Below are 24,801 nucleotides of genomic sequence, written 5' to 3' on the forward strand. Positions count from 1 at the left end.
AGATAAGCAAATGGAAATACACTATATCAGAACTAGTGGAATGCAGCAAATGTAGTTCCAACAGGGAGATTCATAATAATAAAATGCCTAAATTAAGAAGCAAAAAAGATCTCCAAGTAAACTACCTAATTCTATGTCTTAAGGAACTAGAAAAAGAACAAACTGAGCCTAAAGTCAGCAGAAGAAAAAAAGATTAGAGCAGAAATAAATGAAACAGAACAGAAAATAAAACAAAGAGACTAAGAGTTGGTTTTTGAAGAAACAAAACCGACAAACCCTTAGCTAGACTAACCAAGGGAATGAAGAAAGAGAAAGGACTCATATCAACAAAACTGCAAATGGAAAAGACATTACAATTGATATCACAGTAATTCAAAAGATCGTAAGAGGCTACCACTGAACAATTAAATGCCAACAAACTGGACAAGCTAGACGAAATGGAAAAAACTCTTGGAAACATACAACTTACTAAGATTGAATCAGGAAGAAACAAAATCTGAATACACCAATTACTAACAAGGAAAATGAATCACTAACCAGAAATCTCCTAATGAAGAAAAAGCCCAGGGGCAGATGGCTTGACTGGTGAATTTTACCAAATATTTAAAGAAGAATCAACACCAATCTTTCTTAAACTCTTCCAAAAAATTGAAGCGAAGGAAAACACTCCTAAATTGCCATTAAAAGGCCAGCATTATCCTGATAACAAAACCAGAAAAAGACAATACTATTAAAGAAAACTACAGGCAAATGCTCCTGATGAATACAGACGAAATATTATTGCTAAAATACTAGCAAAATGAATACAGCAGCACATTAAAAGGATCATTCTCCATGACCAAATGAGATTTATCCCTAGAGTACAAAGATGGTTCAATAAACACAAACCAATCAATGTGATACATCACATTAGTAAGATGAAAAAAAAAGCATATGATCATCTCAGCAGACACAAAGAAAAGCATTTGACAAAATTCAACATCCATTCATAATAAAAACTCTTAAAAGATTAGGCATAGAAATAACATATCTCAGTATAATAAAGGCCATAAATTGACAAGCCCCCAGCTAACGTCATACTCAATGCTGAAAGACTGAAAGCTTTTCATCTAAGATTAGAAACAAGACAATAATGCCTGCTTTCATCACTCCTATTCAACATAGTACTAGAAGTCCTAGCTAAAACCACCAGGCAAAAAAGTGAAATACAAGGTATCAGAATTGGAAAAGTTGAAGTAAAATTGTCTCTTTACAGATGACATAATTTAAAATATAGAAAATCCTAAAGACTCAACCAAAAAAACTATGAGAGCAGTGAATTCAGTAAAGTTGCAGTATACAAAATTAACATACAAAAATCAGTAACACTTATATAGAATAACAACAAACTTTCTGGACAAAAATATCTATCCCATTTACAACAGCATCAAAACCAAAATACTTAGGAATACATTTAAGAAAATAAAAGATCTCTACTTTGAAAACTGTAAGACACTGATGAAGGACATTAAAGACAAATAAATAGGTATCCCATGTTCATGGACTGGAAGAATATTGTTAAAATACCAATACTACCAAATGTCATCCATAGATTCAATGCAAACCCTATTCAAGATTCCACTGGCATTTTTTACATAAGTAGGAAAGATACTTTTCTTTTTTTTAAAGATTTTATTTATTTATTCATGAGAGACACAGAGAGAGGCAGAGACACAGGCAGAGGGAGAAGCAGGCTCCATGCAGGGAGCCCAATGTGGGACTCGATCCTGGGTCTCCAGGATCACACCCTGGGTTGAAGGTGGCACTAAACTGCTGAGCCACCCGAGCTGCCAAGGAAAAGACACTCTTAAAATGTACACAGAACCACAAGAAATCCTGACTTGCCAAATAAATCCTGTGAAAGAACAAAGTAGGATGCATTACACTTCCTGATGTCAAACTATACTATAAAGCTATTATAGTCATCAAGACAGTATAATAGAGCATAAACACAAACAGACCAATGAAATAGAATTGAGGCCCAAAATATGACTGATTAATATTTGATAAAGGATCCAAAATTACTAAGTGGAGAAAGACAGACTCTTCAATAAATGGTAGTAGGATAATTGGCTATTCACATGTAAAATAATAAACTGACCCCATATCTTATATCATTTGCAAAAGTTAACTCAAAACCAATTAAAGATTTAAACATATAAGACCTGAAGCTAGGAAATTCCTAGAAGAAAATAAAGGAATAAAGCTCTTCACATGCATCTTAGTAATTAATTTTTGGATATGACTCCTAAAGAACAAGTAACAAAATCATATATAAAAATGTGAGATTACATCAGACTAAAAAGTTTCTGCACAACAAAATAAATCATTAACAAAGTGAAAAGACAACCTACAGAATGGGAAAAAATATTTGCAAATATATCCAATAAGGGATTAATATCCAAAATATATAAATAACTCATACAACTAAAGAGCAAAAAACCAATCTAATTTTAAAAAGGGCAAAGGGCCTGAATAGACATTTTCCCAAAGAAGATATTCTTACGGCCAACAGATATATACTATAAAAAGATACTCAACATCATTAGTCATTAGGAAAACGCAAATTAAAACTACAGTGAGATATCACCTCACACTTAATAGAAGGGTCATCATCAAAAAGATAGATAACAAATACTGGCCTGGCTGTGAAGAAAATGGAACCTTTGTGCCCTGTTGGTGGGACCATAAAATGGCTCAGCCACTATGGAAAACAATACAAAGGACCTTAAAAAAATTAAAAATAGAACTACCATATGATCCAGTAATTCCATTTCTGGGAATACAGTTAAACCTGAAATAATGTGGGAGTTAGAGGCACCAACCCCCACCTCTACCCCATGCACCTGAAAATCTGCATATAACCTTCTGACTCCCCAAAAACTTAACTACTAACTGCCTACTGCTGACTGGAAGCCTTACCAATAACATTGACAATTAACACATATTTTGTTGTATGTATTAACTATATTCTTATAATAAAGTAAGCTAGAAAAAAGAAAATGTCACGAAAATCATAAGGAAAATACATTACTGTACTTTAGTTATTAAAAAAATGTGCATATTACTGGACCCATACAATTCAAACCCATGTTGTTCAAAGGTCAACATATATCCAAAGTAAAAAGAAACTCTAACTCCAAATGATATCTGCACCTCCATGTTCATAGCAGTATTAATTATAACAGCCAAGACATGGAAACATCTCAAGTGTCCATCAATGAATGAAATGGAAAAAAAGTTGTAAAATAAATATAGGATGGAATACTATTCACAGCCATAAAAAAGGACACCCTACCATTTTGTGACAGCATGGATGGACCTTGAAGACACTATGCTAAAGTGAAATAAGTCAAAGACAAATACTGTATAATCTCACTCATATGTGGAACCAAACCAAACCCAAACTCACAGAAAAGGAGATTAGGCTGTGGTTACCAGAGGGAGAGGATGGGGGAAGACGGAGCTTGGAGAAAGAATTTTGTAAAGTTACAACTTCCAGTTACAAGACAAATGTAGGTACCAGGGATGTAATCTACAACATGGTAACTACAGCTAACAACATGGTAAGTAGGAAAGCTGGTAGAAGTTAATCCTGAGTTCTCATCAGGAGGAGAAAGTTTTTTTCCTCTTTCCTTTCTTTTTATTCTATCTATAATAAGATGGATGTGAGCTCAACCTATTGTGGTAATCATATCATAGTATATATAAATCAAACCATCAAGTGGTACACCTTAAACATATACAGAGATATATGTCAATAATTTAAAACTTAAAAAAAAGTATATAATGTTCAAAAATCATGAAGATTTAGCATGGCCAGGGTCCAGGATGGAAGCAAAAAAGAGGTAAAACTGGAGAGTCAGTTGCAATAAGACTGTAAAATGTCCAACAGGCCAAACTAAGGGCTTAGATTTTTACCCTGTACATAAAAGGGAACTGAGGAAGAAAGAAAAGAAAATGTATAATATATTTAACTTTCCTTTAAAGGCAGAGGAATAATTTTTTTAAAAACTTCCTGGCAAAACAGAATACACGGAGCTCAAGTGTAATAAAAACAATAAGTTTTCTAACAACTAAATACTAAAAATGCATTTGTTAGCTAATTGTTTCATTACTTTGGCTGTAAGAGCAAAATTAGTTATCAAATCTCAGAAACATTCTTCCTCCTGCAGGGCTTTCCAAACAGCGATGCACCTTGTGGTCTGTGTGACACTGCAGTCCTTCCTCCTGCCCCTTCCTTGCCTCTGCCATCCTTCAGTTATGATGTGTGCTGGAGGAACCACCTTCACTCCCATTAGGTACTCTTCTCCTCTATGCACAGCCACTTCAACTGCATCCTCATTCCAAAACTACAAATCCCTGCCTGATCCTATAGTCTAACTCTGTAAGTGAACGCAACTATAAAGCTTAATGACACAATAATTTATTTTTGACATCAGCTGGCCTTTGGTGCCATAGCCTAATTCTTTTTGAGAAAAGTTTGTTGACAGGAGCATTTCTTCCACTACTTCAAACTTTCACTATCCTTCTTAAAATCTACAATCCAGTTTCCACTCATTAAATGACCTAGCCCGAAAGGACAGAGAACTGATTAGTAAGAACACATGACGTTCCCTACCCTCTCTTTATTCACATCTGCATCCATCCTACATCTCTCCTTTCTTCCCTCTGAAGAAAGTCACTCCACCTACACGAGGTTAGTAAATCTAAGTAGACCCCATCCCTCTCATCTCCTCAGTGGGAGCTATCATCAGTTCTCCATCTCTATCTGCTTCTCCTCCTCCTCTGGAATACCGATTTTCTCTCTAACCTTGAATTCATCTCCAGCTCTCACCTTCTTTCTACATCCTTTTTCACCACCTTCTCACCACTCTTCGTTCCAATAATGCCAAAGCTAATGGACACTTTTTAGCCCTGAATTTTATTTGACCTTCTCTGGCATTTAATACGGGTGATGAATACTACCTACAACTCCTCCTCTGCTTCTCTTTATCTTTAATCCCTATTTTCAAGTCTCCCCCACCCACAGACCCCTTCTATCTATGTAATGGTGTTCCCTTTGATATTCTCACTCTTCACTCTCCCTGGAGAGCTCATCCTCATTTACAGATCATACAACCACCTACACGACGATGTGGGCTTTGAAAGCAGTATTTCCATCAACAGGCAATCTCCATTTGAGTATTATCCCATAGCTACCTTATTTAACATTGGTTCCCTGTATATTCCCTTCCCTACTTCCTCCTAACCTTCAAGTCTCCTTTAAAGGTTCTCTCTAAGGCCTACTGGTATTTCCTTCTACCCAATTCAGAAATAGAATCACAGAGCCACACCAATTCTATTTCCTTAATCTCTTCCATCTATACCTTTATTTAAGCTCTGTTTATCTCTCATTAAGACTTTCTGGGGGCGCCTGGGTGGCTCAGTCAATCAGAGATCTGACTTTTGATTTTGGCTCAGGTCATGATCTCAGGTTTGGGAAACTGAGTCTCACCATCAGGCTCCGAGCTGGGCAAGATTCTTTCCCTCTGCCCCTCCCCCCTCTAAAAACAAATAAATAAAATAAAAATTAAAAAAATAAGGACATTCCAATAGCTTCCTGTCTTCTATTCCTAATCTTTTCCTTCATATCCACCCTTCACAGTTATCAAAATAATCTAATGAAATAGTCTTGCTACTACTCTCCTACATAATTTGAGCCAATAGCTCCTTATTGCTTACCTCTTAAAGTCCAAACTCCTTAACCTCCATGAGGCCTTTCCCTACTGCTTATCAAAATCCAGGTTCTTGGCATCCTACACCCTTTGTCCTAAACCTTCTACCTTAAATGCCAACCAAACTGAAATCTCTACACTCTTTCATGTTTCTGTGTACCTGAAATCCAACTACATCCCTGTGGAAAACTATACTTCATTACCCAGTTAAACTTTTCTTTGTGAAATCACCAATGATGCCTCCAAGCAGAGTGGGGAAGCTCCTTTTCTGCTGCTTTGACACACAGGACATGTCTCTGATATATTGGTTATCACAATATAATTTTATGTCTGTCCTGCCTACAAGAGGAACTGCCAAAGAGCCATGTTCAGTGTTTATTAAATTAATAAACAAATGAGGGCAGCCCGGGTGGCTCAGCGGTTTAGCGCCGCCTTCAGTCCAGGGCCTGATCCTGGAGTCCCGGGATCGAGTCCCACGTCGGGCTCCCTGTGTGGAGCCTGCTTCTCCCTCTGCCTGTGTCTCTGCCTCTCTCTCTCTCTCTCACTCTGTGTCTCTCATGAATAAATAAATAAAATCTTTAAAAAAAAGTTTAAAAAAAAATTAATTAATTAATAAACAAATGAACTAACAGAGTATTAAGTATCCCAAAAGTGTAAAATACAACAAAAGCTATTCTATTACCTTTAGATTGTCAATCATTGGTTGACTAGGGAGAAATTAAGCAATTAAGCATAGCTAAAAGTGCTATGGATGGAAATAAATAATGAAAGGATATTTGTGGTTTTAATCTTCTCTTAAAGCTGTAGTACTTCTATACTGCAAAAGGATAATTGTTATTTTCCAACGACATTCATCCTATTGACTGTCAACTTGTTACATAGCAAAAGTATAAACTAGGAATAAATCAGCTGCAATTCAACTTATCTCTGCTAGATTTGGGTTTAGATATTAAGAAATGCTTCTTTTATCTCAAACAGTAATTAAATAAAAGAAATATTTGTTATCAAGCACTAACCATTAGTACTGCAAAGATCTTCCTTAGTCCAGGCCAAAAGGGGAGGTATACACTGAGCAATGAACTCTTTCTTGTCTTCTTTTGACAAAAACGGACAGAGACTTTGAATGGTATGCATATTACCTTCCGTTAGTGGGAAAAAACTGTTTAAAGAAAAGGAAAAGTATGAATTATATTTATCCTAAACATGCAGTGATTTCAGAAAACTCCTCTCCTTCAGAATACTCAAAAAGACTAATAATGCCACTATGTAAAATAACTGTACAGGAAAAAAAAGCAAACTATGCTGGTTCTGGATGATGAAACTAGATATTTTTTGCTGCTACCTTCTCTTTTTTACAGGCTTCTAGCATAGCATATATAACTTCTCCCCCATTTTTAAAAATTACATAACAAAATATGATTATGTTCTCTTTAGGAGTCTACCGATTCATTTAAACAGTACCAGTTGTGTGTCCTTTCTATGAACTGATATTCATCTATGTGCATATATAAAGTTCATATTAAGAGATCACACTAAATACACGTATTACACTTACATTTTAGATCTTTCTATGACAAGACATATACATAAAAATTACTTTCTATTTTAAAGCTATATAACTAAGTTAAGAACAAAAACAAAAATATTCCATACTATCATAATTTTTTTTTTCATACTATCATAATTTAACTACTCCCCTTCTGGTGCACAATGAGGTTTTCCCCAAAATTCTGCTCTTACAAATAAGGCTGCAATACAATAAATGTCTGTGAGCAAGGTATTATTCTGCATATGTACAAATATAATAGAATTGCCAGAGCAAATGATTTGAATGTATTATATTTTGATAATTTCACATTGCTTTCCTAAAAAGCATAATCAATTTACACTTTCACCAAAAATGTGTGTGACTGCACACTTAATGAATCTTCTTAATTTCTAGCAAGATGGCAGATAAAATGTGCTTCTTTTAATTTGTATTTCTATCATTATTACTATGGCAAATCCTTTCATATTTCACATTTCATAAATGAATTACCATTGACTATTTTATCTATTAATTACCTTTTTAAAGTCCTTGACACATTTTTCAATCTGGATAGTTTTACTAATAGAAGCTATTTGTGTATTATGGATATCAATTTTTTTTTAAATTTGTAAATGTTTTTTCCCATTTTGTCACTTGTCCTTTAACCTTTGTTTCACTACATTTTTGTCATACAAAGTTTTCTTTTTGTAAAAATTTTAAATTATGGGTAAAATACACATTAAATTTACCAAATTAACTATTCCTAAGTATACAGTTCATTAAGTAAAATCTGTCTTTTCATTTCACAAAATTGGAACTCTACTCCTTAAATAAGAACTCTCCATTTCCCCCCTCCTCAGGTCCTGGCAGACATTTCACCTTCTGTCTCTATGAATTTGACTAAGTATTTCATTTAAATGGAATCATATAGTATTTGTTATTTATGCCTGGTTTATTCCACTTGGCATAATGTCCTAAAGGTTTATCAATGTTCAAACATATGTCAGAATTTCCTTCCTTTTAAAGGCTGAATAATGAATAATATTCCGTTGTATGTATATACTACATTTTTATCCATTCATCTGTTGATGGGGAGTTAAGTTGCTAGAAGTTTTTATTTTGACAAAATCAAGTATCTATCATTTGTTTTGTGGATTCTGGGTTTTTCTGCTTGGCTTAAGATCTTCCCCATAACAAGATTATATAGAGTCTCTTCTTTCCCTTAATAATTTTATAGAGATCTGTTCTTTACATTCAGCTTTCATCTGGACTTCATTCTTGTGTACAATGTAAAAGAAGGGCACCTTGCTATTTTTTCCAAATGTATCCAATTATCCTAATGTCATGTATTATTGACTCACACCTCTGATTTAAAAGGCCACCTACATCAAAAACTAAATTCTCAGGGCTGCTGGGTGGCACAGTTGGTTAAGCATCTGTTTCGGCTCAGGTCATGATTTCAGGGTTCTGAGATCAAGCCCCACATCAGGCTCTCTGCTCAGGAGGGAATCTGCTTCTCCCTGTCCCTCTGCCTGCTGCTCCCCCTGATTGTGCTCGCTCAGTCTGTCGAATGAATAAATAAAATCTTAAAAAACAACAACAACAACAAAATTCTCATATCTGTGTGGATTAGTTTCTGGATTCTATATCTGACCCACTGATTTGTCTATCTACCAACTTAATACTGCTTAGTTATTATATTGGTAGGGTAAGTCCTTCTCACTTTTCTCTTTCAGAAATTTCCCACCAATTCTTTTTTTTCCCCTACTGATTCTTGAGCATTTTTTCCCTCAAATGCAGTCTGTCACATTTTTCAAAAAATATTCCTGGAATTTTGATTGAGATTACATTTCAATTACAGATTGATACAACCATTTTTTACAATTTATCTTCCCACCCTCACTTGTAATCTTACTGAAGTTTTGTAATTGTATTTTTTTTGTTAAATTTACTTCTAGATATAGTTTTGCTGTCATTGTGAATAGAATCTCTTTTTTCCTATGGCATTTTAAATTATTATTACTGAATAAAAAATATGTGATTTTTCTGTTAAGTATATATCAATTATTAGAAATTGTTCTAATACTTTCCTAGTTAATTCCCTATTACTTTTACAATCAGAAAAAAAATTAAATTATGCTAAATAAAAAAAGCCAATATCAAAAGATCATATGCTGTATGATTCCATTTACGTAACTTTCCTAAATGGTAAAGAAAAGAACAGATTGCTTGTTCCTGGAGATGAGAATGAGAGAAAGGGAAGTGGCCCTGTTTATAACAACACAAGGGATCCTTACGATAAAACTGTTCTGTCTCTTGGTCTGTGGTAGTGGTCAGACATGTGTATTACAACACACACACACATACACAAATTAGTACATGTAAACTTAGTCAATGGATTGTATAAATGCCATTTTCCTGGATGTAAAATTATATTAAAATTATGCAAAATGGTACCACTGAGGGAAACTGAATGAAGGGCATATGGAATCTCTTTGTATCATTTCTTACAATTGCATATAAATCTATACTTCAAAATAGTAAGTTTAAATCTGGAAAAAAAATCAAAATTTCATTTACAATTCTACTGTACCAGAACATACATATCATTTCAGAATTCTTGGTAAATCAATAAATCTAAAATGTGTCTTGGTAAATTTCACATAAGTATTTGAGTGTTTAGCTTCTCTAATATGACCAACTCTAGATGTCTAGTATGTCCAACCTCATAACCTATTTCTTTAAGAACATAAATATCTTGGGGCAGCCCCGGTGGCTGAGCGGTTTAGGGCTGCCTTCAGTCCAGGGCCTGATCCTGGGGTCCAGGGATTGAGTCCCACATCGGGCTCCCTGCATGGAGCCTGCTTCTCCCTCTGCCTGTGTCTCTGCCTCTCTCTCTCTCTCTCTCTCACTCTCTGTGTCTCTCATGAATAAATAAATAAAATCTTAAAAAAAAGAACATATATATCTCATTTCTTTATTTTTCAATAAGATGATCCTTATTAAAGAGAAGAGTAAGTAACTTTCCCTATCACTTCCAAATAGCAAATAAAGTAATGGAAGAAGTATATTAGGGATAGGAAAAAGAAAGATTTCTACCAAAAAGATTTCTGGGAAAATGAGAACAAGTTAACAAAATGCTTTTTAAACTAAGTATAAAATTCCACAACAAAATATTTTAAAGTTAAAAATGCTTATATCTCAGGGGAAATATCAGAAAGGGAGACAGAACGTAAAGACTGCTAACTCTGGGAAACGAACTAGGGGTGGTAGAAGGGGAGGAGGGCGGGGGGTGGGAGTGAATGGGTGACGGGCACTGGGGGTTATTCTGTATGTTAGTAAATTGAACACCAATAAAAAATAAATTAAAAAAAATAAAATAAAAATGCTTATAAAATAAGGTATGTCTCAAACCTAAAACAACTGAAATTCTTTTAAAATCTTTCTCATTTCCTTTAATTTCCTTATTTCTTAAACATCATTTCCTTGATTGATTAGAGATTATTCATAAGCTGGGGTTGCCAAGGTGATTAAATACAACAAATTACAAAGTACAAACATTTTAAATAAGAATACCCTTCTTTTCTCCTATAATGCCGTTTTACTTCATCAGATGAAACACTTCGGGAAAGGATCAACTTAGCAATAATAAGAGACCAAAGAGTGCCATGTTCCATGGATCTAAAAAAGGAAAAGAAAAAATCCATTTTCAAAGTGCTTAAGATTTTTAAAGACTGTCTGCCTGATTCCTTTTACAGAATTAAATAAATCACCTTGTGAGGGTATTAATTCACACAGAGCTTTTGCCCCCAAACAACTGCCATTACTGAATGGACTGGGAGGCTTAGGCTTCCAATGCTCTTTTATAACTGATACTGAGCTCTCATCCCAAAGCCCTTCAAATTCCAAGAGATGAGATTAGGCTTGAGGACCAGAGACTGTAGCTGGGAAAAGGACACATCACACAGGACACCAAGCCTGGTTAATGTTAAAGAACCAAGGAGGTATTAATATCTATCAAGGAAATTTCTGAGTGTTAAGTATGTGGACTGAGATTGCAGAGAAAGATGTGCTCAGCCTGGGACCCGTGATACCACAGAGCATACTCAAAACACTACAGGTACATGAAAAACAAAGAGAAGCAGTTCAAAACAGTAATTTCACTCAACATAGTAATTTCAACAAGCTCAATACCTAACTGCTAAGAACCTGTATGACTGTTTTTATACCTACTTCCCCAAGCAGAGGAGAGCATCTTGTGGTTATAATTTTAAGGCACATCTGTGACAACAAGCAAAGTAAAAGCTTTGATTTGAAAGTAGAAGAATGGATCATGGTTGACAAAACAATTTCTACAAGGCTTCTATTTCTTCTGTTGTCATCCAAATGACAATGTATTTAGGGACTTAAGAATACAGGCATGTATTTAAATTCTTGAGTATATTTATGGATTTAAGAACACAGGCAAAATTCAAGTATCTCCCCAGATGAGTAAATCGAGTATTTAGAATCCACAAAGTATTTATCATTAAGAATTGGGTTTAATTTAGGGGCACCTGGGTGGCTCAGTCAATGAAGTACCTGCCTTGGGCTCAGGTCATGATCTTGGGGTACTGGGATTAAGCCCCGTGTCAGGCTTTATGCTCAGCATGGAGTCTACTTCTTCCTCTTCCTCTATCCCTCCCCCCATTCATGCGTTTTCACTCTGTCTCAAATAAATAAATAAAATCTTAACCAAATTAAAAAAAAAGAATTGGGTTTAATTTAGATCAATCCCCTGACTGAAAGACTAGCATAAATGAGCTAACATTTTACAGAAACAAAGCCAAAAACTAGTAAAATCATATAAAAATGAAAGTTAAAAGAGATTCTTACCTGCTAAATAACAGCTGTAAAAGGCCAGAAGTATTACCAAGTCCACATAAGTTATCATATGTAATATTCATCTTTTGAAGCATTTCACAAAATCCGGTTAGAAAAATAGGTGGATTGTCTAATTCCTCATACCACTGCAGTGAATAGAGCAGTTCTGCAACTACAGAATGGACAACACATCATCAAGTGTATTCTGTAAACAGGCCTTTCGATCATTTCACTTCTCCGTCCCATTTTCTAATATGCTATGCCCACCAGTCTCAAAGTATCTATGAACTGATTTTCAAATCTGCTTTGAGATGTTCCATGGTAATGAAACCTGAGAACATTTGATACAAAATGCCATTCCTCTCCCAAATCTTACTTGCTCCCTTTTCTGATTGGTTAAGAATGTGACAAGCCTAAGTTACCAGAAATACTGGACAAATCTTCCTATTTTTGCCACAAGTGGTAACAAGTTACTACAGGACAAGCAATTAAGGGACCGAATACCCGAAATGAAAAGTTCAAATCAATGTGTTAAGAAATGGGAAATACCATGATACAGTAAACGTGGCATGGACCTCAGTAACAGAATGCGCTGGATTCAAATGAGCTTTGTACACTTAGTTCTCAATTAGAGTACTAAAATCTGCCTCAAGGACTGCTATGAGAATTCAATGACCAGTACCTATCCCAAAACCTAGCACATCACAGTAAATTTTAATACATAATTAGTCACAACTCTCTCTTATAAAGCCATGTATGGATTTTGAAGTCAGAAGACTTCAGACCTGGTTCAAAATCTAATTCTATCCTTTCCAAGCTATGTAATTCTAATTGAGTCAAGCTAAGAAAACAATAAGGTGAGAAAAACAACAATAATAATATCTGATACAGCTGATAAGAAGATTAAAAACATAATGTTGTCAGTTTGTAATTAGTAGCATAGTTAATAAAAGCAAACTATTACAAAGATTATTATTACTCCAATTTCCAGTTTTGTTTTTGGACAGATTCACTCTGTGGGCAATGTACACTGCAGGCGAATCTCTTTGCCCTTCCCTGCCTATGGAACTGGCTAGTCAGAAGAGGTGTTCCAGCTTTCTTCCACAGGGCCTATGTTCTCTTCTACTAGTAACTATGCTACAACTGAAGGCTTACAAACAAGACTGACAGAGAAATTATGTAAATATTCTGCACCTTTAATACCATTTTGTATAGGTCACACTGCTTCCTACAATTCTGTGCTATTTCCTGGAATGGGGGGATGTTTTGAAATCCAAAACCCCTTTGGGATTCAACATTTGAACCTCTACTTGCCATGAAGGGGAAAAAAAAGGAAATATCTATCTATCTCCCCACTATGAACACAAAGGTATAGTGGTTCAAAAACTGGAAATTCAGAATCCTCGATGAAACACCAGACTCACTTAACCATTTTCTTTAGGGTTATATGCCATGGGATCTACCTGTATCAATGTCTTACCAGCTTGAATAACTGTTCCTCTACCAATTCTGCTCTACAGCTAACAAGATTCTAGCAAGATTTCATGTTTCCACCCAATTTGAAATTTACCATTCATCACTCAAGTAACCTCAAGTTCCTCATTACTAAAACAGTTTTTAGGAATGGAAGATTCTTATCTAAATTGTAGGTTCATCAAAATTATTTCAAAATTATATTTATTGTAATTATTTCAAAACATTTCTATTATATCTGAATGCTCATATATACTTACTTATTTTCTCAAGCTCATTATTTTCTAGGACTATTTCCTTTTTCAGTGCAACTAATATCATTTTGCTCAATAATGCTGAAGTACACAAATGGCTGGGAAGTTTCTTTGTATCTTGTTCTTTAAAATCTGTTTTGAAACACTCATAATTCAAACTCAATCTTCCTTCTAAAAGAGGTCTATGCAACCACTGTAAAAAGAATACATTAAATTATATACAAAATCATTAGATATTCTAAGTTATTTACTACCTATGCAATTAAGACAGGGAACAAAAATGAAGTTAGAGTATCCTTAAAATGTTATTAGAATAACTTCAAAAATGAAGTTATTACTGGTTTATTAGTAGAATCACAGAAGCCTAGAAGTTTGAGTTTTACTATAGGAAATTATCAACATCTGTATTTCTTTAAGGCTCCTTCAGGACAAAACTAGGTCTAATTCACCTTGTACTATGGCAACTGCCACTGTCTTACAAACAAAAAACATCCAATATATGAGCATTCAGAGACGTAAAGGCAAAGTAAGATATCCATTTCATTTACCTTTTTTCTCCCCAGAAAAAAAAAGAGATTGATTTTGTTTCCATTTTCTTCCCCAGAATAAAATAAAAATATTTAAGCTTGCATGAAGTCCAAACTTCAGAATAAGATAAGCACTGTCCAATCTCAAATATACCTGCATAGGAAGAGACTGTCTCATCTTTTCCCATTCACTGCTGCTTGGCATTACACTTCCAATATATACTCCCAGAAGATTAGTATCTTCACTTTCTAGAAGTGTATTTAGCAAGTCATCAACAGCAGACAAGAGTACTTGAAGACTGGAAATAATGAAAAAAAAATGTAACTATTATAGTTATGCTATGACTACTTTGAACATCCTGGTACATATTAAATACCCTATTGCAGGTAACAGTTTATCTGAACAAAAGGACAAGTAAACTCCCTCTTCTCTGTATCCAACATACACACAGCCAAATTACGGATTTAATCCAACATTTATGATTTGAATTTGAGTGCTGCTTCTATCTCAGAATGAAGGGAACTTGACCTATTTCAGATATTTCTGAAATACACCTATCTTATTCTATGAAAAAAACCCCAGGATAATCAGAAAAATATATGACCCAATCCTAACAGCCTCTGGATGCATTCTCTTGGTTTTTACTTTTATATATAGATTTAGGCATGAGGTGTGAAATATATTTGCAATTCAACACCTTAACACAGTGGCTATTCACTCCCCAAAAATAAACAATGAAGAATAATCACTATGTGTGGTGGCCATGAGAGGTTACAGTTATAATCCACACCAGCCCACAAGACACAGTACAGCACCACCATCACATCATTGAGCATAAATTAGAAGTCCAGCAGATATGCTATGACAAATCACTCTTCAATTAATGGAGTTTAAACGAATGATCATTAAAACAAATTCCTTTTGGAAAAATCTTTTTGTCTGGATCATCTTACAGAGTCCTATAGATTTCTATGTAACAAGTCATTTTTCATAGGCATACTAATCGTGGGCTCTTATTTAAAGACAGTTATCAGGTATTAAAGAGATACTGCGCAAACAAGCACAAAAAAAGTTACCTTTTGATATCCAAAGATGAAGACTGAACTTGGTTCTTCAGCCACAGAGCAGATAAACATAGGAAGGTACTCTGTTTATATGCATTGCCAGTTTGGTGGATCAATAAATTTACACCAGAGAGCCAAGTATTTTTCAGTTTACAGACAAGAAAGTCTAAAATCAAGATGTCAACAGTAATTTGTAATCCCTGTGAAGCAACTGTAATCAGTATAAAATATCTGAAATAACTCGATGCAGACTTGAGATTTTTAAGACACCATTAAAAAAGGAAAACATAAAATTACTATTCAATTGCCAAAATAATCATGTCATATATGTGCAATAATATAAACTAGCTCATGGCATGAGCTAAGATACAAACATGTTAAGATTTTTAAAGTTAGCTTTCTTCTGATCTGAACTTATTTACAAGAGCATTGTCCTTTTGGTGATGTGAAAAATATTATACCTTTTCCAAATATAGAAGTTAGTATAAAAAAAAAGGGCTGGGGAAGAAGGCTATCAATACTGGTAATTTAAATATTCTTTTCATTATTCTCAATTAATACATAAGGCCAGATAGCCCTTAAAAAGACTATCTCAATGTCATCTTGATATATATTAAGAGGAGGAGATATCAATATCCCCCCCTTTATGAATGTGGAGATTGAAGCATCAAGATATTAGGCAACTTGAAAAACCATAGCCAATGAGTGAAGGGACTAAGATTTTAATTATCTATCATGGCCCCTTCTAAAACTGTCTTTAGTATCAAGAAAGAATTTAGACAGAATGTCTATAAACATCTTTAACTTAGTTACTAAAGCTGAAAGTGTTTAAGATTTGTAGCCCTTTAAATCAAAGTGCTTTCAACTTTCAAGTATATTATGATTCAATTAATAAAGCCTGGGCACTTACACTATGAAGGTCAGGGCCGGAGATTCCCAACAAAACATTTGAGCAGTAGGCTATTACCTGGCAAATGTGTATTTTCTTTGCTTTGAGCACATAACTGAAAGAGAGTTAACAGTAAGTCTTCAGCTGATGGCATTAGCAAGCATCCTTTTGCTGAGCTGAAATAGTTATAAGCCACATCACAGATAAAAGACACTGATGAGTCATTATTTTCAGCTTCTGACAATTCCTTTGCTTTGGATAAAGTTTCATGAAGTTTAACAATAATTCTTTCAACATACACTTCTCCAATCAAGTAATCTACAGAAAAAAAAAAATTCACACAGACAAAAAATTTAAAAATATCAACAGTGTGGTTTTTAATACTTGGGGTTAACAACCATTTAAGTCTTCTGTATGTTTAAGATCTATGTAGTAGACAAAAGAAAATTCTATCAACAAATCAATCTGATCTCTCACACACAAAAGCAATTTTATTTAAGCAATTTTCTCTCACATAAAAAAGCAATTAAAAAAAAAAAGCAATGCTCACCAAAATTAGTAAACAGCTTTGCTACTCAAAACCCTTTAGAATATAAAACTAAAAATAATACAATGTTTTCCAAGTCTTGCAACAAAGATTAATAAACATTCAGGGTGCTTACAAGATTAAAATACTGAATGAATGAAAGCTTGTTATTCTCAATTACATGCCAACTTTGCAACATGGAATCTCCCCAAAAAAGTGAAAGATTTATTCTCTACTAAAAAACAATAGCCATATTTTCGCCTACCATTTTTAACGTGTTGGGATAATACCAAACTTAGAAGAGCCCATCTTTCTGAGAAGTAAGATTCAGAAGGTACTGAGGATTCCAAGTCCTTATTACAAAGATGATCTGCCAAGGTTACCAATTTCTCTCCAAGGATTTCTCCTTTTAGCCAAGGAGTTACTAAAGCATGTTTATCTGAACTAGAACATGCCTAAAACCATAAAATCAAAGCAATGATTAGAAGCAAGATCAAAAAGCGTATCTGCCTAAAATATTACTTGTACCATATTACTTCCCTTCATCATAATGGCCCCAGCACTATCCCCCAATCTTCCTCAAGTTCTAGGAAGGCTAGAATTGTCCCTGTTCCCCACTAAGCCTTGCTTACATATACTTTCATGCTTTACTCATGCTATTTTCCCAACCACAAATATTTTCCCTCTTCTTTACTTATCAAAATACCATCCATTCTCTCAGAATTGTTACAAAGCCCACCTGCTTTACGAAGTCTCCCCCATCCACTCCAGTCCATACTCATCACTGCTTTTCTCTGAATTTCTAAAGCACTTACTGGATTGTATTATTATTTATAATGTTTCATCTGCGTATGTCTTGTTTCCAATGGGATTGTAAGTTCCTTGAGAGTAGAGACTGTCTTAAACTTCTTTGATACCTGCTATCAACACTGCAGATATGTTCAATGAATAATGAATGGATGAACTTTGAAGACAGATTTTAAAATGCTCTATATATTAAATTTTTGTTCATTAATTTTACTAAAATTAAAGAACAATTATTATTTAATAGTGGTAAATTACTTCAATATGAACGATGGGCCTTATTATTTCCCCTAATTCTCTGCAATAGTAACTGAGGTCAGATATCTAACAGCAACTGGTTTATTTTCATGGAGTGGGGAAGCAAGAAAAGCAAAACAAAACTGTAAATCCACCCCCAAAAGCATGCTGATCCATGTTTCCAGAGCTTCTTTTGCTTTAAGGGCTGACAAGAAAGGAATTTGCAACTTGGTTCATTTCAAAGCAATCTGGAAAAAAAAAAAATCCAAGTGCGGATTGGGTAGTGCCTAAAAAAACATTTATCCTTTTATTTAAGAAACTGTAAGTAACTAGGGCTTTTATTTTAGCCCACACTTTATCACTATTCTGCCTTTATGACCTTAGACAAATCAATCTCTTAATCAATCTGGGCCTCTGTCTTCATTTTAGAAATGGAGATTAACCTAGAAAATCTCTAATGTCCTTTTCTGCTTACAAAACTCAGGTTCGTTTTTAAAGAAGCTGAATTTATGACTCTGATCCTAAAGTATAAAGCTGCATTAAAAACAAGAAAATCTAGAGTGTAGATAGCTATAATATAGGCTTTCCTAACACAGTTTACTAAATAAAACTGAACTACTTTATAGAATCCAGGAAATAAACTTCTCAATAAAATGTCTCTCAGGTTAGCAAGATATGAAGCACAATATTTAATGTTTTAACAAATCTATAGAAAGAATCTGGTCATCTTCAGGGAGATGAAAAGACCAGTTAGTCATGGAAATACAGGAGGCAAACATTGTCCATGAATTTCTAACTCTGCCCAGGAAGAGGATAGTCTTCCAAACGGATGTATTTGAGTTACCTGGAAGTTCCTAAGTTGGAAATGGGTATTAGTCTCCTCTAATCAAATTACTAACTGCTTTAGCTCTGATTCTAGACTTACCAAGTAGCTTTCTGATAATCTGGCTTTTCATGTACCCTGCTTATATGGAGAGAATGTACTGGATAAACTAAAAAAAAATGCTGTCTGGTAAATTATATTCTCATTGAAAAACAGTAAATTAATATTCTGTATTTTTCTTGTAAAAAGTAACTATTGGGGGAAATAGGGAGTACTATTTAATGGGAATATAGTTTCAGTTTTTTAAGATAAATTCTGGAGTTTGGTTCACAATACTGTGAATATACTTAATACTACGGAACTGTAAACTCAGAAATAGTTAAGATGGCAAATTTTGTTATGGGGCTTTTACCATAATTTAAAAAGATACCAAAAAAAAAAAAAACTTGTAAATTAAAAAGTTATTTGTGTAAAATTTAAAAATAATATAAAACGCTAAAGCAAAAAGAAATTTAGGTAATTAAACATTTCTATGGTTGAAAAGTATTGTATCATTTACATCTTTATTAGGAAAAAACACTTAAGCCATTTTTTAAAACTTCTAAATTGCTTATGTTCTTTGATTTTTTTTATCACTAATTTTCTTATTTAGTCAAGTGGCAATCAGACAAGTCTGGAAGATCTTAATTTGCCTGTATAGTATTCCAGAGTAGGACAAATTTAATTTCCTGAGGTATTCTAGTCAAAGGTAAAAACCACTCAATCCACTTCTATAGAAGAAAAGGATAGGATAAGGGTAGAAACTTGTAGTCTTAATTTAAAGGTAATCAAATATTTAACTCTTCCTTTATCTGCTAGGGAAAAAACACTGGATTTTCCAGAGCCTGTTCCTTCTTTGCTGATATTTCTAACCAGGAAAATAATACTACAGACAAGAGCAAATATCAAAAGCTTTCCCACTTATGGGAATAAAGTTACAATAAGAAGGAAGTTCTCCAACATAGACACCTGATCACATACCAGTGTGTGAATATTGACTAGTTTTTATTTTTCTATACCCATAAATACAAAAAAAGGAGAAAAAGAAAAAAAAAATCCCTAGGATACCTTTTCAATGACCTGAAGAATAGAACTCCATTTCAGATCCCCCTGAAAGAGGAAAAAGAGAGTTAGAAATAATCTGCTAGAAGCAATGAAGTCATTATGCAATAACTACAAAAATCAAAACTTTTTTAGCTACTCCAACTTTAAAAACTATAGACTAAAACATTTAGCCTTTTATTACCAAGCATTTGTCATCTTACCATACTTACTGAACATATACCCATAAATCTCACACACTTCCCCATCACGATCAAGGATATATTGCTTGTGCTCGTGTTGGCAGCACATATACTAAAATTGGAAAGAATATATTACTCTTCTTTAAATAGATAGATATTCACAGCCAAGAAACCACCCAAGAATAACCTCCATGCATGTCTCATTCGACTTATCTATAATTAGTGTGGCAATGTAAGCCATTATAATTTAAAAAGATACACAGTTATACCTCGATGAGATCATCCAAGACATATTTTCTTTCCATATTATTGTCACAGCAATGGAGGGCACTGTACAGAATGTCGACCAAGAAACCAGCATCCTTCCTTGGATCTTCATTTAGCCAACCTATCAGTTTCTGATATAAAAACTGTACCGCAGGATTTTTTTGTGCAAGTTTGGCTATTTCAAGAGGTTTGGCTTTGACAATACTCTGTTTTTCATCACCTAACAGCATTTTAAATACTTGAGTTGAAGAAAAAGAGCTGAGCAGTGTAGAAAGTAACCTTAGATGTTGCTCTGACTTTTGCTCATTGACATAATTAATACTCATTGTTGCTAGTTTACAGACTAAGTCTTCCAAAGGTTTCTTCCTTAGTGGTGATATAAAGTCTGAACAATTAAGAATAAGAGAAGTTTCAGCCATTGATTCAGAGCCTTCACTGTTCTCGCCTTCTGAGGAGACACATTTTTCATTCTCTTTATTACTTTCAGGCAGCTCATCAGCAAATCTAACCTTACCAACTTTTTTTTTATTTAACTTCAGTGAGCTCTTTGGCTTCTGAAGGACCTGTAGCAGGTTAGATACACCAGACACGGATTTCACATCAGCTTCTGGTTCATTGATTTTCTCCACACAGATCTCTGACAGTCTTTCCCAAAAATTCAGTAGTACTTTGTCCAAACTGTGGGCTGTTTTATCATCTTTTTCCACATCTACTTTGGCTTCCCAGGAACTTAAAGTTTCTGCTAAATGGTTAAACAGCTGCTCATCTTGCAATCTTGGCTCTTTGAGAACTGCATCAATAAAAGGAATCAACTAAAAGAGAAGGTAGAAATAGAAAAGTTCAGTTTTCAGGAGAAATAAAATTTAAACAAGGTATTTGTAAAAAAAATAAAATAAAATAAACAAGGGGGGTGGCGCTTGGATGGCTCATTTCCTTAAGCGGCCAACTCTTGATTTCCACTCAGGTCATGATCTCAGGATCGAGAGATTGCGCCCCAAGTTGGGCTCTGAGCCGGGTGTAGAGCCTGCTTAAGATTCTCTCTCTCTCTCTCTCTCTCTCTGTCCCTCCTCCCACTCACTTGCTTTCTCTCTCTCAAAAAAAAAAAAAAAGAAAAAAGAAAATGAAATAAACAAGGTATTTGTAAAACATTATAAAATCCCACATTTAAAACTGAAAAACATTGCTTTTCCTCCCAAAACTCTAAAGAGTTAACTTTTAGGTCATTTTCATATCATACAAAGAGGTTAATGATTTCACTGCATTCCCCCTATTCTTTTTATGATATAATTAACCAAGACTATTGGTCATGAACAAATAATATAGTTTTCTTTGCATTTTCTGAACTTATTCAAGTTTTTTACGTTCTTCTAAACCAATATGAAAGACATACAGGACCCACAGAATTCAAAACGCTTTTTCTTAAATTATAAAGATAAGTTAACTGAGACATTATCTAGGATCTTAAATGTAGCTGAATATTTTGAAAGTAACAAATTATTGTATGATTTACACTTGCTATAAAAGACCACAAATAGCACCTTCGAAAATATGTTTTGTGTTGCAATTCTACAAAATAGTTAGGGTTTGCACATCCAGAGATTAATTAAGGCATTATGGTATTATTTTAGCAATCAACAATATAGAATTTTTATTTATCTGGACAGAAATACACATTACTCAATTTGAAATCTGTATGAAGGTTAATTAATAAAAATGGCAACAAGACATAATGAGCTTGATTCTTTATAGTCAATATGCAAAGGCAATGATAATTTTTAGATTATAAGTACCTGGTCATTGACGAGCATCTTTTCAATTTCTTCCTCACCTAAGTTTTGTTGCATTATAAAACGTAAGCATTCAAAAAAAGCTGATATTACTGCTGAGCACTCCGAAAAGCTGGTTTTAATTCTCTCTGTTGACAGCCTAAGAAATAATAAAGAACTATGGCTTACTCTCACAAAAAAGAAAACAAGCAACTCAGAATCACCAAAATAAAGACATGGAAAAGGCATCATACCAAAAGAAGAGAATTTTTTTACAGTAAAATTCTTAAAACTAAAAACTAAGAACTTGAAAAAGTGTGAAAAAAAAGCATATTTTCAAATAAATACGTGTCAACAAAAGATAATACATATCTATTTTTTTTCAGGAAAAAATTCACCTGAAAATTTTCAAGAGAAAACAAAGATAATAATGTAGTAAAATATATTTGTAATCATTAATAAAATTGAGTATCTTTTATTAAGATCAACAAATACACTAAAAAATTTTTTTAAACTGTGATTTTAAACAGCTATCATATTTAAGTTTATGGAGTTCTAAGTACTTCAGTGGTTCATTTTTTCCCCTTTGGGCATTTGTATTTATCAGCATACCAAAAAATTATTCATTTAAAAAATGACTATTTCCATCTAAGGGCCTTACAATCAATATTCAGTGCACCTTCCATTGTGTACTACCACTGAAGCCTTGAAAGTATCAAAGAAAGAATTCCAATTGTATTCTCTGAAAACTTTAAAAGTGTTTAATAAGTAGCAAAACAATTTGGGGATAATTTAAATAAGACAATAATGAGTATGGCATTCTACCCATTTATGCAAATAAAAAAAATCTCTTTTGCTTTAAAGATCAAGAAATTTAGAATTCCTTACCCTGCAACTACAGAGGTGAGGAAATTTCTGAAGAAATCCAGCTTTGGATCTGTAATGGTCTGAGGCAGTTTGCTGATAAATGGCAAAAGATAAGGATATATGACAGTGGCCAGACCCCGACCACCTTCACGCACCACAGCTGACAGCTTTGGAAACACACTTTTTTTTGCATTTACATGAAGCCAACAGTCCTAACCAAAGAAAAGATTATAATAATAATTAGAGATCATAAAATACTTTTCCCTATTAAAAGATATATAAGCTCTCAAAAGTAAAAATCATGTATTCTACCTCAAGAGGCTAAAATCTCTCACCACCATTAAAAACTAAAACTCGGAAATTTTAAGAAATTTATTACATATAGTAACCATATACTCCACATGCTCAGGACATCACTGATCAGAAATAATTATTTAACTTATTAAAAGTATTAACCTCTATAAAAGCTACATAATAAAACAGCTAAATATATTTAATATTAAATATAAGATTCAGATATACTGACTTCACTATATCACATAAAGAATAATTGATACTGGCTAAACTGAAAGAAAAATAAAAACTCTCTGCCGTTTTATAGTCAGTTTAAGATTAGGCCAAGTTTTGGATTAAGTATTTTATTTCTAAATTTTATTTCTAAGAAAGCATTTTTTTCCAATAAGTTTTAGATATTATAATCTGATAGGCTCTTTCTCATATCTTATCTAAGGATTCTAAGATACAAACTTAGAAAACAAGTATTCCCAGATGTACTAAATGTACCTTTCTTACACACCTCAATAGTTGTAAGTGTATAAAGTACAGCTTCCCAGAGAGCTGGGCATACAATGGGGTCACTGTCATCAATGCTAAGTAGAACAGACGGGCTCACTTTGGATGCTTCATCTTTCATCAACTGTGGAATACGCTGGCACAAAGCAGAAACTAACTCAAAATAAGCTGAGCGGATCTAAAACAAAAAATAAAAAGGTAGATTAAATTAAAGCTTCACAGAGCTATGAGAAGATTTTTTTATTCAATAGCTGACAGACTATTCATACTAACCCTCCCATTAATAAAAACTAAAAGGGCTAGAAAAAAATTTTTTAAATCTTCTGTAAAGTATCAGTGGCTGAAAGGACATTAGGAATTGCCACATAAAAGTGAAGGCAGAAAGAATGCACTATTTCTTTGGCTGAAGCAAATGTAAGTCCTCTCTAGCTGGCGGAGTCCTTCAGCAGGGGTCGCAAATTATTCCTATTAATGCACTAGGCTACTAAGCTGCACAAAGTTAAATAGAGCCAAACAAACAAAAACTAAGAAACCATGATCCACTATCAGCAGAAACAAAAGATGACACAGAGATCTGAGACTTTAAAATCTTAGAATTATCAGTTACAAATTCCTTATCAACAATTCTTACTATATTTAAAGAATTAGAAGTTTAAAGAAATCTGAAAGGAAAAGGATCTCAGAAAAAGTACAGCAGATGTGAAAAAGAATGAAGCACAATTCCTAAACTAAATAGAAAGATAACATGACAGATTAGAAGCTAATTCATAGTTTAAAAACAGATCATGAGACAAACAGTGTATGTTCTCATTTATTTGGGGAATATAAATAATAGTGAAAGGGAATATAAGGGAAGGGAGAAGAAATGTGTGGGAAATATCAGAAAGGGAGACAGAACATAAAGACTCCTAACTCTGGGAAACGAACTAAGGGTGGTGGAAGGGGAGGAGGGTGGGGGGTGGGCGTGAATGGGTGACGGGCACTGAGGGGGGCACTTGACGGGATGAGCACTGAGTGTTATTCTGTATGTTGGTAAATTGAACACCAATAAAAAATAAATTTATTAAAAAAAATCTTGTTA

At 33.9% G+C, this 24,801-nt stretch overlaps 1 protein-coding gene across 1 annotated transcript in view; it reads right to left on the reverse strand.

Moving 5' to 3' along the window:
• The window catches only part of LTN1 (listerin E3 ubiquitin protein ligase 1), a 66,284-nt gene that overhangs the window by 23,678 nt on the left and 17,805 nt on the right, over positions 1-24,801 (reverse strand). Inside the window, exons 7-19 of the mRNA XM_077878911.1 lie at positions 23,725-23,898; positions 22,950-23,140; positions 22,086-22,221; positions 20,298-21,107; positions 19,853-19,894; positions 17,147-17,336; positions 16,434-16,673; positions 15,479-15,632; positions 14,556-14,700; positions 13,881-14,067; positions 12,160-12,319; positions 10,861-10,965; positions 6,773-6,915 (exon numbers count right to left, since the gene is read on the reverse strand). Of these exons, the coding sequence (XP_077735037.1) occupies positions 6,773-6,915; positions 10,861-10,965; positions 12,160-12,319; positions 13,881-14,067; positions 14,556-14,700; positions 15,479-15,632; positions 16,434-16,673; positions 17,147-17,336; positions 19,853-19,894; positions 20,298-21,107; positions 22,086-22,221; positions 22,950-23,140; positions 23,725-23,898 (2,677 nt within the window). The remainder of the gene's footprint in view (positions 1-6,772; positions 6,916-10,860; positions 10,966-12,159; positions 12,320-13,880; positions 14,068-14,555; positions 14,701-15,478; positions 15,633-16,433; positions 16,674-17,146; positions 17,337-19,852; positions 19,895-20,297; positions 21,108-22,085; positions 22,222-22,949; positions 23,141-23,724; positions 23,899-24,801) is intronic.

The sequence above is a fragment of the Canis aureus genome, chromosome 30, assembly GCF_053574225.1.
Source record: "Canis aureus isolate CA01 chromosome 30, VMU_Caureus_v.1.0, whole genome shotgun sequence".
NCBI lineage: Eukaryota > Metazoa > Chordata > Mammalia > Carnivora > Canidae > Canis > Canis aureus.